Source organism: Catharus ustulatus, chromosome 1, assembly GCF_009819885.2.
Source record: "Catharus ustulatus isolate bCatUst1 chromosome 1, bCatUst1.pri.v2, whole genome shotgun sequence".
Classification (NCBI taxonomy): domain Eukaryota; kingdom Metazoa; phylum Chordata; class Aves; order Passeriformes; family Turdidae; genus Catharus; species Catharus ustulatus.
In genome coordinates this window covers 48,495,094-48,510,797 of record NC_046221.1, presented here as the reverse complement: position 1 = coordinate 48,510,797, position 15,704 = coordinate 48,495,094, and the positions used below count along the sequence as shown (strand labels likewise).

Below are 15,704 nucleotides of genomic sequence, written 5' to 3'. Positions count from 1 at the left end.
TTTGTTTTTCCAATGATCTTGTTGAATCGATTTTTTCCAGTCTATTCGTACTAGATGGGTAGAGGACTCACAGAAATGCAATTGTGTATTGTAATTTGACTTTGATCACAGTAATTTTCTTTCTTGTGAGTCTCCCAAGCAGTCTTCTAGAAAATACAGCATTAATGGTATGCAGCAGTGGATATTGAACTGCTTGCAAGCCACTCAGGCAGCTCATAAAAACATTATTAAAAAGTAAATGCCCTTTGTGCTCATAATTTCTAAACTACACAAGCTGAAGTGCCTTAATATTTCTAATGCATTGTAATATAATGAGATGCAATCTTCTGGAGTTGCTGTTGTGGCTTTCCAGCTGACAGTTTGTGCTCTCCTGACAGTCACCATGGTTTGGTTTGACTCTGACTCTTCTTCAAGAAGTCAGGAGTCTGAGCATGGCTTGCTGGGAAGATCAATGACAGGCAGGTGGCACACACAGTCTTTCTGAAGTAATCTCATCTCCTACAGAAGGAACCTTCTCAGAGCATCCTGAACCATTTCCTTTTTATTAATGAGTGTTCTCCCAAACCACAGAGGCTCTGGAGATGCCCAGTCCTGCAAAGGTGCTTTGGCTCACTTGCTAATGTGAATCTGCTCCCAAGGTGAGAGTTCTGGAAGACCTGTGAAAGCCACAGAGGGCAAGAGTGTTTTCTGTGACCATGTGCTGTGTGTGCTTTACCAGGTAGAATAATAAAGGAACAATTTTAAAAATAATCCTGATATTCACTAAGAAAGTGGTATAGTGCTTTATTTTGTGGTTGCATTAAAAAGTAATCTTCCCATCTCCTAAGGTCATCCCTTGCATGGCAATAGCCATGAATGCTATGTTCAGACTTATGAGTTTTCTCCTTCACCTGAAGAACTGGGAGCACATCTGAGGATGTGCTTTCTCTCAAAATCAGAACCTTTGCAGGTGACCTGGAGCTTTCCCCAGAAAGAGAAGAGCAACAAGACTTGCTGTAGAGTTCAACAGTTGAGTAAGTATTGCTAATCCTTATAGTATGCTGGGGAATTCTTTTACCATTTTTATTTTTTGTAGATGTTGGTGTTACCTTCAACTTTTTTCTATCTTGCCTAGTTCTTTTGTAAACTAAGCATTAACTTTATACTGTCTACAAGGTCCAGGTTTTGTGGCCTTAAGAAATATTTCCCCAAATTGCAGTTAAAAAGGATGCAGGATATTCTGGAACATCTAAGACATTCACACAGACAACAGGCACCATTCTATCAAATTGTCAACATACGATTTATTTTCTCAGTTGGCCTCAAGGTCTTTATCCCAAATAACAAATTCTCTATTGGCTCACAATTTCCCCTAAAATGGAAATTACTTTCCCTTTTGGTGTATTGTATTTTGGTGTATTAGGGACTCTCCTTTAATAGTGAGTAAACTGTACTGCCTTCATTTCCTTCATTGCTCCCCTCCCCATTCCCCCTTTCCAGTTCTGAATGTAGATATTTGGTTTGGATAACTGGTCTAGATAGGAATGTGAGTGCTCCTTCCAAAAAGAGCACTTAAAAGTTACAGTAATTTCACGATTACAAGCCGTACCTGATTATAAGCCACATGTCCGGGTGTCGGGTGTTGGCAACTGTCTTGGGTTACAAAATAGAGTGTGATAAAAGGTATCTATTCTATCACCATCTGTTGCTGGTGGGGGCAGTGATCCTTATCTCCGTGGGAGATACTCTGCTAATGGGCCATCCATGAAACCAGGCGGGGCATTGTTCTTTATCTTTTCACAACCCATCCTTCTGCCAGCGAGTCATTTTCTGCTAATGGCCCACTGAGTCCCACTGTGTGACTGATAAAATTACTGCGTCCTGTTGGAAGTTGCTCCAGCCAGGGGGAAGAGCCCAACATTTCTTACCACGGTAAAACCAGAGGTTTTGGGACACTAAGGTTGCCCCTTTCTCCACTGGACTCCAGAGGAAAACTGGATTTCTCCACATCACCACTGGACCTCCGGAGGGAAACTGCACCTTCTACAGGAGCACTGCTTCAACTAAACCACATCTGTCACTGCAAGAGGATGCAGCCACCGTTTAATGGGACTGCTACTAACACCCTGCCTGATGGGGTGTCAGGTTGTACTCTGACTTTGTCAGGGTTTGGGTTTGTTCTTAGTAGTACTGTATTTCTATTTTAATTTCCCTAGTAAAGAACTGTTATTCCTAATTCCCATATTTTTGCCTGAAAGCCCCTTGATTTCAAAATTATAATAATTTGGAGGAAGGAGGTTTACATTCTCCATTTCAAAGAGAAGCTCCTGCCTTTCTTAGCAGACACTGTCCTCCAAACTAAAACAGCAACTTCTCATTCTTTGTTCATACATAATCCGCACCTGACTATAAGCTACACTTCCGGGTTTGGACCAAAATTTTAGTCAAAATGGTGAGGCTTATAATCGTGAAATTACTGTACTTTCAGTGGTGGAGTTTATGTCTCCGCAATAACCAAAAGAAAAAGTGAATAGGCAGAGGGCTGAAATTCAGTTTTAATTATACAAGTTGTTTCATGCTCCACACCTTTGGACATGGTATGCACCTACAGCAAGATAACTTCAGACTGCAAAACATGATTTTAATGCCCCTACTGGCAGAAAATCCATACCTGATGCAATATACACACAGTTTTCACTGCCCTGGACACAGTGCAAAACAATTCCATGCTGATTTCCATCAACCATTTTCTCCAAGGCCTCAGAAGTTGGCCAACACTGACTCTTGTCTCACCCATTCTACTAGCAGGTCCCAGTAAACTGAGGTACTACATGCCCACACTACTCAAAAATTTCCTGTTTAACAAGCATTTGGTAGACATGTAAGTGCCTTTGAGACACACCTGAGGGGTGCAAAAGGTGGTCTATTTGGAACAAACCCAGTTGGTTTATTTACTGCATAGAAGGCAAACTGGGAATTTGGGAGGCACTTAAGTGGCACATAAGTACCATGTTGTGGTGTCCTATTGAACTTGGCAAGTTTGGTAAGTATCTGCATTCTCAGTCAGGGAGACTTAGAGATGGTCTGCACTTACAACCAGATGGTAAAGGCACAGGATGCATTACTGATTTGTTTGTCTAAGAAGTTTCAGTGTTTGAGAGAGAAGATTTTACAGCATATTATGAGAGGACACTTCAGAGAACCTAGGATGTGCAACTGATGTGGTTGTCACTTCTTAATATTAGATTAGAGACCTCGGCAAAGGAAAGATTTCAGGTAGGTAGTTTTATCATTGTGCAGTTTTTTGTGCATTAAAATTTTATTAAAGTTTCTGTTTTAGAGCAATGAGATTTGCCACTGATAACTCTTTGACACAAAGAAACTTATTTGATATGTGAGTAACACAACACTATAAAATTTTATCAGAGCAGATCATCAGAGATGGGAGATGCATGGATTCCATGAGTGGATTGGTACTGTTAGTAGAGTCTTCATGGGTCTCATGCTCCCAGTACTGTGAGGATTATTCAAATGGAGTGTGCCATCTAACAAGCTCAGTACTTAAAATGCGTCGAGCTTGCTGTGTGCCTGCATGTGCTTCCGACAGGGATGAGATGGAATCAAAATTCATATTGATTCTCTGAATGAAAGATGGAAGAAGAGTTCATGGTATCCTCCTTTCCAAAAGAGAAAAAAACACTGAAACACTCTTACTTCACCAGGGTTATGTTCAAAGTTGTCCTCAGGAGTAGTGGCACTAGATTCTAAGGATGCTAAGGATGAGGGAAAAAACCACTCTGCTTTTCAGCCCTTTTAGAGGGACTCTGCTACCTACTTCAATGAGCAAAGAGCTGTGACCTTGCAGTTCTTAGGAAAAGGGTTTAAATAAGAGAGAATGTCTCCTTGATTTCTAAAAGTTTTGCATGTTTCGTTAAAACAAAGATGACTGAGCAGTCAATGCCATTTCTTGTATTTCAGCTGACTTACCAGATATTGTTGGAGAGACAGTTTCATAATGAGCATTGAAATTACCATATTTAACATAGCTTAAACTTTTTTTCTGGACTTACTAGTAATATAGTAGTAACTCCAGAACTCCCATAACATATTAGAAAACCAGTGATTATACAGTCCCTATATCTGCAGCATGGAAAAACTATTTTCTAAGAGGGCTCACCATCCTTTCCACATGTGGCATCAACTCCTGATTTTCTCCCTGCCTATGGGAGCTGAAAATGTGTAGAAATAATTCTTCCATCAAGACTAGAAAATGTCCATCAAAAAAACCAATACTGTCTCAAAATGTATACAGGCTTTTGTTTGTGTTTTTTCAGGAAACAAATAAACATCTCTTTTTTGCCATTTAAGTTCCCACAATTTCAAAGCAAACTGTTTCCTCATGTAGACAGCCCCTTGTTCTCCTTTTCTAGTGTGCAGGTTTCTGGCATATTTGAATAAAGTTTTGTCTATTGTTGTCTTTTGCTAGTTTACAATGAAAGTAAAAATGTCTTGCAAGAAAAAATGTCTTTTGTTTGTCATCAGTAACCTCTAATAAGCTGGTATATCAAGCACTTCTGCTTTTCAGTGCTGTTATCCTTGTTCCTTAAGAACTAGAAAAAAAGTTTGACATCTGAATGAAATGTTTGAAGATTTTTCCAGATGTAATTTTCATTCTATTTTGACTGATCATGTTCTTGTTAAGCAGGTCTTCACTCTTCTTTCTTGTTTGCTACTGCCTGGTAACATAATAGGAGTGGAGAAATGTGTGACTTACCTACAAGTCTCTTTTGAATTTCAGGGCTATGGTATGTGTGTGGGTGGATGTGGGTGTGTGTGTGTATTACATGTGCACAAAAACAGAATCAGATCCACATTGCATCCTTCAATAATTTCAGGTGGTTCTTTCCAGCAACACAATTGGGCACAGCACTTACACGCACTGAACTCAACAATCTCGAAGTTCTTTCCTAACCTAATCCTAAAGATTCTCCTTTGAGGATAGTCATGAAGCTGTAGTGTTAATGCACACGTTTGGAGTAATGTTTGTCACTTAAAGTACACTTTTGTTACATATCCCATTTAGGTCTCTGCAATATCTGAAAGGACTTGTAGAAAGTTGGGGGCAGTCTATTCTCCCTAGTATCAAGCAATAGAACAAGAGAAAATGGCCTCAGGTTGTGCCAGGGGAAGTTTAGTTTGAATATTAGGAAAGACTTCTTTACAGAAAAGAAGCATTGGTCAAGCATTGAAATAGGCTGCCTAGGGGAGGGTGTTAATCACCATGACTAAAAATATTTAAAAGGCATGTAGATGCAATACACCAGGGACATGATTTAGTGATGGAGTTGGCAGTGTTAGGTTGAACTTGATCTTTTCCAACCTAAGCAATTCTGTGATTCTATCAACAAATTGTCTTTTGGGCAGCGCCTAGAAATTACAGATGGAAATTAAGAAACAAATCTGAGCACAAAAGAAATAATCCTGCACTTTCCATCAGGTAACATTGCTATGCCTTGCTGTGCTTAAAAATAAATAAATGGAAAGGTTCTGAGAAACACCTTCTCTGTAAAACTTTGTGTTTGGGAATGGGATTTGAGTGAGAGCCTTCTGAGGTCTGATTGAAATAGTGGAAGCTTAGGTTCATAATTGTCAAAAATGAATAGTAATTCTGACATATTTAATGATGTACGAGCACTGGAGGGATTTGTATAGTCAACTTAAGGGATCTAAGTAAAGGATTGAATCCTCTGTGCAAGTCATGAAACTTAAGCCCAAGTATAAAGCTGCTTGGAGTGTTTTGCTCTATTGGCTATAAATTCAGCATGGGGAGGGTGACTTTGTATCTTACATACATACAGTGAGGCGCCTTAAAGAGATGGCATGAATAATCCCTAAAATGAATAATCCCTAAAATGAATACTGCAAGAATGTAGTCATGAGATTTAATCCAAATATCTCTGTGACAATTATGTCCCATTTTTCTTCCCAGGACTGATATAAAAATGTGGGCTTTCTTCAGACCTACTTCTGTACACATGACAAGAAGCTAACAGGGCATCTTCCCTCCACCCTCCCTGCTCAAGATCACCAAGTCCAACTCTTAAGTGAATGGCCCATATGGAGATCAAATCCACAACCTTGGTATTTTTAGCACCAAACTCTCACCATCTGAGCTAATCTCAGTATTAATGATGTTGTATAAAGCAAAAGGTGGAATGTTCCAAATAACAGTAACTTCCTCAGGTGGAGAAAGTCACAGATTACAATTGCTTTGGTCAAAGACCTGCAAATGTAAATTATCACCTACACAGTCAACCACCTAGCTGTAAGACAACAAAGGTGTCTGAAGATACTTACCTAATCTGCATTTCACTCAGCTGACTAGAAAAGTTATTAAGATTAGAATTTTGTTGTTCTTTTTGCTGTTTCTTTCAAATGCCACATGGCTGCATATGTGCCCAGACCACCCTGTATTTTTATCTTACAGCCCTAAAAAGTGCTGTGTTGCCCATACAAACCTTTATAATCTCCACACAGCCCTATTGATATCAGCAGAGCTGTGACAGTGCAAGTCTCAGCACAGGGTTAGAGAAATTATATTGCAGGTAAAAGTGGGGGTAAACAGCTACTGGCAAAAAAAAAAGCAGTTGAAAGGAAATGCTTTCATTAGTCACACAGAAGTCTAGTCAGGAAAAGACTTGTATGCAAAGATATGAAGGAATGACAGCTTCTTTTGAAAGAACAGAAATGGTAAATGTGGACCTCCTATGTGGAAATCTGTAGGTGGGTAAGTGGAATCATGTTTAGGCTGTGCGTGTCTTTCGAAATGAGAAAACAATGCCTTTGATAAAGGTAGGGCATAGAAGGTCCATTCATCACTTTTAATCCTTTCAGAAATTACTTATTAGCCAGGAAAAGCAAACAGAACAACTGATTCCATTTTAGTTTAAAACTGCATGATCTGAGGTGAATTTGGGGAGATAGGATTATCACTAAGATGTCATATTAATATTTCTTATTTCCTTTCTGGGGGTATCCAGGGGACCAAACTGTAGTGATGGCATTCAGAAACACTCCAGGATGACTTAACAGAAGTCTGGTACCTGCTTATGAATTTAAACATACACATACACTGCAAAGGAATAATCATTACACACTGTATTGCATATTTAGATGCATGTTGTAGTTAGTTTTTCCCCTGCTTTAGAAGCAAGAGGATTTATGAACTAAAGCCCGTTAAGTCCCTAAAGGCTATATAAGGAAATACTCAAAGACTTTGTACAAGAATCGACACATCTATTGAAAATATATTAAAACTAAAAAAAAAAAAAAACAAATTAAAGAAAGGATATATCTGGCTTCAGAGTGTTAAAGTGATTGAGATGATGCTGAAATGAGGGCATATCATCTTTGTTACTAAATTCTCAGGTCCCAGGTGGTCTATTGGAATATGAAAAAAGCCACATGACCATACCCTACATTAAAAGTGGTACTGGAACTACTGACAAGCAGAGACAGTGTCTGCTGTTTTGCATTTGCAGAGGAAGATACAGTTTATATCCCTAGGCGCTCTGTAAATTGCATTCTGAGTCGCTATGTATGACAAACACACAAACTGTCCCCCTCCCCAGAACAATTTAGTACAGCATTTAGGTACTGTACTTTAAGGAAATAACATACTTTTTCCGTGAGTTCTTCTTGCCCATGTGAACCTCAGCTCTGTACTTGGGTTTAAGCTGCAGAGTGATTTTTGCTACCTGAAAGGGATCTGAAGACCATTGTTCACAGAAAACAGACAGAAAAACACTGGTTTAAGGATGTCTGCCTGGTGGGTTGTGATTCCATTAATTACAAATCATGAATCATGGACATTTTGTTTCTGTATTTGTAAGATTAAAGTAGGCTCTATAAATAAAAGTCATTACAGGGTTTTTAAGGGGATGATGACTCTTGCTAGCAATTTTGGATAGCTCATTATTTTTATATTGCCACTAATGGAAGGTACACTGCATTTTTTTTTTTTTTCATGGTGCTAGTGCTGCTGTTTCCTACTGCAGTGAGCTCCAGTGGATAGAGTCTTAGCAAACACAAACACTGTGTCCAGCCCTGACACTTAGGATTTGGTTGGGAATTTGATTCTAAAGCAGAAGTTGTTGTTAGCAAACCTACAGCTCATTTCTGCATTCTCCAAATGTCTCATCTCTACAATAGCTCCCAGACAGCTTTTTGGGGTACCTCATTCTGGCCTAAAACCCTCTGGTTACTGCATCAAGATTTGATCCACTGCTGCTTCTTTGTTTTTCCTCATATACTTGCTTGACTCTAAGCCTTTTGGAAGGCAAAGGTGATCCAACAACTGCCTTAGACCCCAAGATTACTGCCAGGTCTCCAAGGTTACCTTTTTTTCTTATAGTACCACCTTTTCAAGGAGGTAAATATTGCACCCAAAAAAAGTTTTTTTTTGCTTTAGACCTCACAGGGAAGTAGCATAGCTCCATGGACTGTTTGAGCACTAGTCCCAAATTCAGTGTTCCTACACTTCTAGACTGGGCAGGAGCAAAGTATTTTCAGGATACTAAGTTTTCTATGATAGACCTCTTGCTTCATGATTTCACCTCTGAAACATGAAATCTACTCTGTTTTCTGTAAGCATTTTCCTTTGGCTGCCTCACCAAACACTGAAATAGAGACACTGATAGCCCTAAAAAATATATCTCCTTCACATAAAGCTTCTTTCTGTCTCTCAGTTTTGATGCTGAAGTTCACTTCCAGTTTCCTTTCCTACCTTCTGAGGATATTCCACTTTTTACCCCATCTACTTCAGGACTGCTTTGGTAGAAAATGCATTTTAAGAGGGATTCATGTATTGGATATTTTCTTTGGGAAAACAGAAACTATGTTTTGACTAACCATTTATGCAGAGATAAATGAATACATACAGACATACAGAGATATTCATGGCACTTTACATAAGAAATCTTAGAGTGTAGTAAAAGATGATTCACAGTATCAAGCTGGAATTGTACAGCACCATGTCCAAGTTGCATATTACAAACTAGGGAACTATGACTCATCTTCAAATCTGAGTAAAAGTTCAAAGCATTTGAGTTTCTCCTAGACATTATTAAAATCCACCAGGAATGGCAATGGCTATCAAATCTGTTTTGCCTCATGCTGACACAGGAGCACACTAATACATACCTAACTTAAAGTAAGTCCCATGTTGCTTCCTTTTACTGAATTAGTCTTCTTGGTAGAATCAGGATGGAAAAATTATTTCTTATTTTCCAGGCAACTAATGTAGCCATGCAACAAATTTTCTTATTCACATAGTTTCATGGGATGCATTGAATAAGCAATACTAATTTTGCTGTGTTACTCTCAGAGACCATTTTTGCTCTTGGTAAATTGAATCAAATTTATTCTGTGAATGCAAAATGAAAGTTGCCCTAAATGTTATAGTTTCTGTAGCCTATGGTGGGAAGGTGGATGTAATCTATTTATTTCCCTGTTTATCAAGTCACGTGTACTGTCAGGTGATTTTGCAGAGTTCTTAGACTTCCAGCTAGGTGTTTGGGAATCAAGCTGCTTGCTAAAGGGGGGAATTTGGATGCCATTGTGCATTCTGTAAAATTTCAGTGTCTGTGCCTGAGGGAATATTAACAAATTATACTCTTTCTTCCTAATCTTGACAAACCTTTTTCAGCAGTGATGACAACATGCAGTGCAGAACACAGATGATCTATTAGCAGAGACAGTTTCCTTACATTAATTACACTTTCAAGAGGTTTTAGGACATAATGAAATGCACATGTTTTCATTTCAATTTAACAATTAATTCTGCATAAAATTGTAACTTCCTCAAAGTTTTCTTTTCTGCAGGTAGGATGATGAAAACCTTTCTTCAGCCTTCATATTTTTCCTACAAATTAACAGACAATTAATGTGGAAAGAGGAGGAAGACAGATTTCTGGGAATTAGTTCAGTTTTGTGCATTAAATTTCTGTGTCTTAGGTGGACAATTGCGTAAATCATGTTGGCAAGTTCCAGCCAAGATCCAGCTGGCAAGATAGGCAAGTTTTCCAGTATAACTGGGAACTCTATAGACTTTTTGGCTGCCAACAGTCCACCTCCATTAAGGTGACTTGCTGATTTAGCCGCTAATTAGCTCTGTGTAATTAACTTCCAATGCTCATAATCACTGTAATGTCTAAGCTACTTGTAAAACTGATGAATTTGTATGTATTTCTCTAAAGTGCAGAAACATTCCAAGTATAATTTTCCAGATAAAAAGCTGGAACAGAGACCATTATCTGTTAATAACGTTCTACATGTTAATTTTGGTAACAGCGTTATTATATTAAGCTTTTCTACAGATCATGGAGTAACAAGTCATTTTCATTCCTTCAAGTTACATAGAACAGTGAAGAAAATTATTGAAGGACAGGCACAGTCCATTAAAGTAGTCAGTGCCCTACTGGTTTTGGTGTAGAGGAAAGAAAAGGACAAAATTTGTTCATGTTTAGCTCTTGTAGTTGCACGGTTAGATGCACTCATTTGGTGTGTTTAACTGGAAAAATCAGCTGGTAGTCTCTGCCTTCAGTCATCTAATCCAACATCCCCCTAGAAGTCAGTGACTGAGCCAGTTGGTTTTAGTTTCACAGTCATGCTCTCTCTGGGCTGTTAGAAGCAGCACAGAAATAAAGCAGCACTCCTTGCTTTATCAGGGTCCATTTCCACCTATATGCTTGCATTGCCCTCTAGTAGCAGATTCTCAGTGTATTGGTTTTTTACCAAACAGTAAACAAAATGAGTGCAGCTGATAAGGACCAAGGCCTTCAGCTTTCTGGGAGCAACTGAAAAAGGTGGCAATGATACAAGTATCTTTACACCACTTTTTAAATTACCACCTTGTCTTTTTAATGTCAATTCTCGAGTAATTCCTTAGGATTTGGTATTTATACCATAATATGGACTGTATAGCTGCATATGTTTACAGAACAATTTTCCTGTTTCTATGTAAGCTACTATAGAAGTTAGGAGATGTTCTTTCTATTTTCTCTCTTCATTACAGTCACAGCAATACCTATGCGAGCATGTATTTCTAAACAAGACTGTCAGACTTTAGCTTAAAATTTGGCATGCAGTAAACTATCTACATGTATTTCTATCCCTGACTATGGACAAAATATAACACTGCTCCTAAAGTACTGATCTTTGGTAAATGGTGGAATAGAAACACATGAGCTAAAGGTCATGACATTTCAAGTTCCAGATTTCCAGATGTCAGTGTTGGAGATAAAGGTAGAAATAAACTATCTACTTCTGGTCAATAAAAAGAACTTGAATACATTCCTCTGTTAGTAGTTGAATGGAAAATAATGAGAAGTAAAAATCTTTCTTTTCATTCATTCTTTTCAATTAATTTCATCCAAGTTCAGACTTTTTAAAATTTATTGCTTGATTGGTTTTGGAATTGGTCAAATAACAGTTCCTATTGTATTAACTTTTTGGCCCATAAATTACATTTCTTATCCACTTCTAGTAAAATAACTGGGTTTGATTTTTGCCACATATCCACTGCTTTTACATTTTGAGAGTAAACTTAAAAAGGCCTTCATTTGGTAAACTGGGTAAACTGACCTATACAGATATAAATGTGTGGATAAACCATCTTTTCTGAAAACAATATTTCATTTCATTATTTTGCTTTATACAGCATCTGTGAACTCATCCCATTCTTTGATCTTGAACCACTTGGTGATTTCATTTGGAGACAAACATCTTAAATACACTAAGACTCTGAAGTTATGTGAAATGGCATCAGATAGGGGAAGATGTGAGAGATTTCCTCCCAGGAGAGATAGCTATACCATGAGCATAACTTGTGCTAAACTCAGAAGAAATCTATTTGGGGTAAAGTGTTTATAAATATCCTCCTCACAGGGTAATCTTCAAAGCTTGCTTTTTCTGAGAAACTAAATTACGTTGGAGATAGAAATCTGTAGGAAACCTAGCTTTAGTTTCAGTCTGCACAGACAAACTTGTTTCTAAGAACAACATTTTTAGAGAAGAGGAATATACCCAAAGGCAAACTGAAAACTGAACACAAGGCAAATATGGCAATATTCCTTTTTAAAATTAGATGATGCTGAGTGATTAGTATTATTGTTCAGCTCAGCTGTTAACTCTTAGCTGATTTCCTAGTGCTTAATTCCCTATAATTTCAAAGAGATTTATGCATGAACTGAGAGTTAGACATAAACTTAAATGCAGTGCTGACACAAGCTTTGTATAAGTGAATCTTTAATGTGAAATATTGTGAATCCAGGCTTCAGCAACATTCTTAAGCATTCTGAAGTTGAAGTGATTACTCACATTCCTACAGATTCCTGAAACCTTTAGCACCACGTTCATTATGATGTAGTAAAGGATCAGTAAGAGTCCTCTAGATTTGCAGAGTGGGCTGAACCACTGAATTCTGTCGGTGTTGAAAGAAGCCTAAATCAATTAGATACTACTCATCTGCATCTGGCTTGGCAACCAGTCAAGAAGAACAACAATGCTCACTTCCTATTCATGTATTATGCACAATTTTGCTTTGAATACCTTGTTTATTCTAAAATGAAGGCTGTATTTTAATTTTATTTTGGTACTACATTAGTGGGAAAATGTGAGGATTGAGGGCACCACTCAACTATTGAGCCACAGACAAAAAAGTTTGTAAATGGCTTTGAAATGCCTTCATTGATAAAGCTATATCCATTATTCTTCTTTCTGGTACTGGGCAGAAATAAGAAATATTTTAAGAACCTCAAAATAGATGGAAGTAGTAATATTGACTAAGCAGAAACTGTTTGCCAGGAGATTAAGTTTAGTTGGTAGGATTTAAATATGCTCGGCCTGTCAAAGCAATGTGATAAGTCAGTGTTTTCACAATGTTCTGTGTCTGCCTCATAACGTGTTGTGAAAGGATGATGGCTGTTGCCAACTTGCTTTGTTCTTAATATTTTTAAAGATAAAAAGGTGAAATGGCTCAATTTCAGGAATTAAGTAATTTCCTTGTGCCAAAATACTGACAAGCAGTCATGGTGCAGGAAGGTAAATTAGAGTTCTGAGTCCTGCATCACAAAAAAGAAATCGACATTGCTTAAAAGGCGCCTTGCTGTTCAAGCTGGAGTTACTTCTTTTAATGTTGCAGATGTGAATGTCAACCGAGTTTTCTGTGTGAATTTTTGTAATACGAAATGGAACCGACTGTTGAACTCAGGCATTTTTAAAAATCAAGGATAATTTTAGAGATAATTTTAGAGAAGGGGAAGTCAGAAGAATCAGCAAGTGGAACACATGAATCTCAGTCAAATTGTAACATCAGCTGTATAGCACTATTTGCTGCCAACATCTAATGGTATATTTGCCTAGTCTTTGCCACTGTCACTGATTCTTTCAGCTTCCTCAAAACCGCACTTGCAATACCTTCCTCTCCCTTCATGCTGAAGCATTTAAACCCCTAGTGAGTAGCTCTCCATGCACCTCCACTCTAATACAAAAATCCTATTTCCTATGGGTACAAAATGGAAAAATTGCTACTCAGACACTTATCCAGCACAGCAACAGCAGTAGGCTCCTCCCAGTACACATGACAGTAAGTAGAAAATGTATTATGTCCATCTGGGGCTTCCTCTGCTCTTCTGTTCTTTGACTGTACTTCTGCTTGGCTGCCTGAGTACATTCCATTCATCTGGGATTGGGAACTCTTTGAGTAGAGACTATTTATTTTGAAACTCCTGTGAACACTGTAATGCTTGATTTGTGACTGATGCTTCCAAGCTATGGGGTTAGGCTGTATTGGCCTGCCTCACCTGATAGAAAATACCACTGGCACGTGAAGGAAGTGGCATAAAGGTCACGACTGAGATAAGAAGTAAAACCATTTATTCCAGATGATTCAGGCAAACAGGAAAACCAGCTGTCAGCACTTCAGAAGAGGAGTCACTCCTCACTTTGCAAGGATTCTTACAGGTCTGCCTCTTTGCATCAATTTGCACACCCTGGTCTATCTGTTTTAGCTGAGTAGTTCTTCAAACTGAAAATACTCCTGAGCAGATGTCATTGAGACCACGGAGTTCATTTGTTTACAAAAATACATGTTGAAAATTGGGCAGTGTAGTGCCTTGGTTTCCCAGCTTAAACACAGGTACAACAGACTCCAAAGGAGGATGCAGTATTGTTGAAAAATCATATATTAAATACTCTTTAGTGAAAAAGGGCTGTAATTCCTACCTAGTTTGGTGGAGGGAGAAGCAATAGAAAGCATATAAATATATCCTATACACAAACAGTACAACACAGATGTCTTGTAGGCAGGGATTAGTAGCAGGACACAGTTACAGAAATAGCACATATTTTCCCTTGGGAAACTTAAACCCCCACAAAAGTAGTCCATTCAAGACCACAGAGAAACAATGTGCTGCTTATGCTCATTTCCTTTCCTTCTTGCTGAAACTGACATTTTACAAATCAGCTTCTGCACATTTTACATTCTCTTCAAAAACTACTAAGTCCTTGGATCAGCATCCTTTTGTCCATTAAAAAATAAATCTAAACACATTCCTCTCCACCTTTATATTGTTATATTTGCCTTACTTTGTTAAACCAGACAACAGGAAGTTATTTTCATTCTTTACTGCAGGAGCATAATTGATGGAGTAGTTTTAGAAAAACTAAGAGATTCAGAGATTCATCTCAAACTAGTTTAATTTAAGCAGTTTCATGACAACAGTTGGAGATATAGCTTCTGGAAAATGCAGATTCAAACTCAGACTGGAAGATAGATTTAGTGACATCAACAAATTGCAGCTGTTGCATACTACTACATCTAGCACCATCTTTTTAGATCAGAGTCTGACTGAGCCCTAAGATAAGCAGCCATCCATTTGCTTTATGGCAAACTGCAACTGGACATTAGGTAACAACTGAATTTTTCACCACTCACATTTTCTTATTTGTCATTTTAATAGGGATTCCTGTGCAGATCAGGTGCCCTTTCCCTTCCCATACACTACCTGTGATTGCCAGCTGAGTAACAAAGTAGGTCATTCGAGATTTCCGCTTCCTCCTCCAGGTAGAGAAGAGCACAATGGCATTTCCAGCAATTGTGACAATAAAGAGAATCCAAAGTGTCACCAGCTGCTCTGTCTGCAATTGAAAGAAGGGGGAAAAGCATATCAATGGGTGTGTGGATAAACAGTCACTTATCCTCAGACAAATGAGATGAGAATGGAAAACAGGAGTGAAATTTGAGTTTTGCCAATTGATTTCAACTATTTAGTCTAAAAGATATTCTTGGTTGTTTTCAGAAAATACTTAACATGCATCATTTCTAGTTTTCACTCCAGTTTAGTTTGCAGTGGCTGTATATTACTTCTCTCTTCACAAAACCACCAGCAGTATCTGTATTCTGCACCTAGTGCTAAAAAGAGAGTCAGCTCTCAGCTTTCTTGTGCTGCTCCAGCAAGCTGTGAAATAACCAGCTGCCTCATTTCATAAAGAATGTTGGTAGATGGGCTCCTTTGGAGAAATGGGGGAAATAAATACTTCTCTCTTTCCCAACTTCACTGAGTCTGGGTCATTCATGAGCCCTATGAATTTCAGACATCCACTCCATTATCTAGATGTGCACCAAAACTGAAAAGGAAGCATGACCCACTACAGTATAATTGTGT

General features: G+C 38.2%; 1 protein-coding gene across 2 annotated transcripts in view; it reads right to left on the bottom strand.

Moving 5' to 3' along the window:
• NPSR1 (neuropeptide S receptor 1) overlaps nucleotides 1-15,704 on the bottom strand; it is a 118,308-nt gene that overhangs the window by 33,735 nt on the left and 68,869 nt on the right. For both annotated transcript variants that reach the window (XM_033073116.2, XM_033073107.2), the window contains one exon: nucleotides 15,045-15,177. In XM_033073116.2, the coding sequence (XP_032929007.1) occupies nucleotides 15,045-15,177 (133 nt within the window). The remainder of the gene's footprint in view (nucleotides 1-15,044; nucleotides 15,178-15,704) is intronic.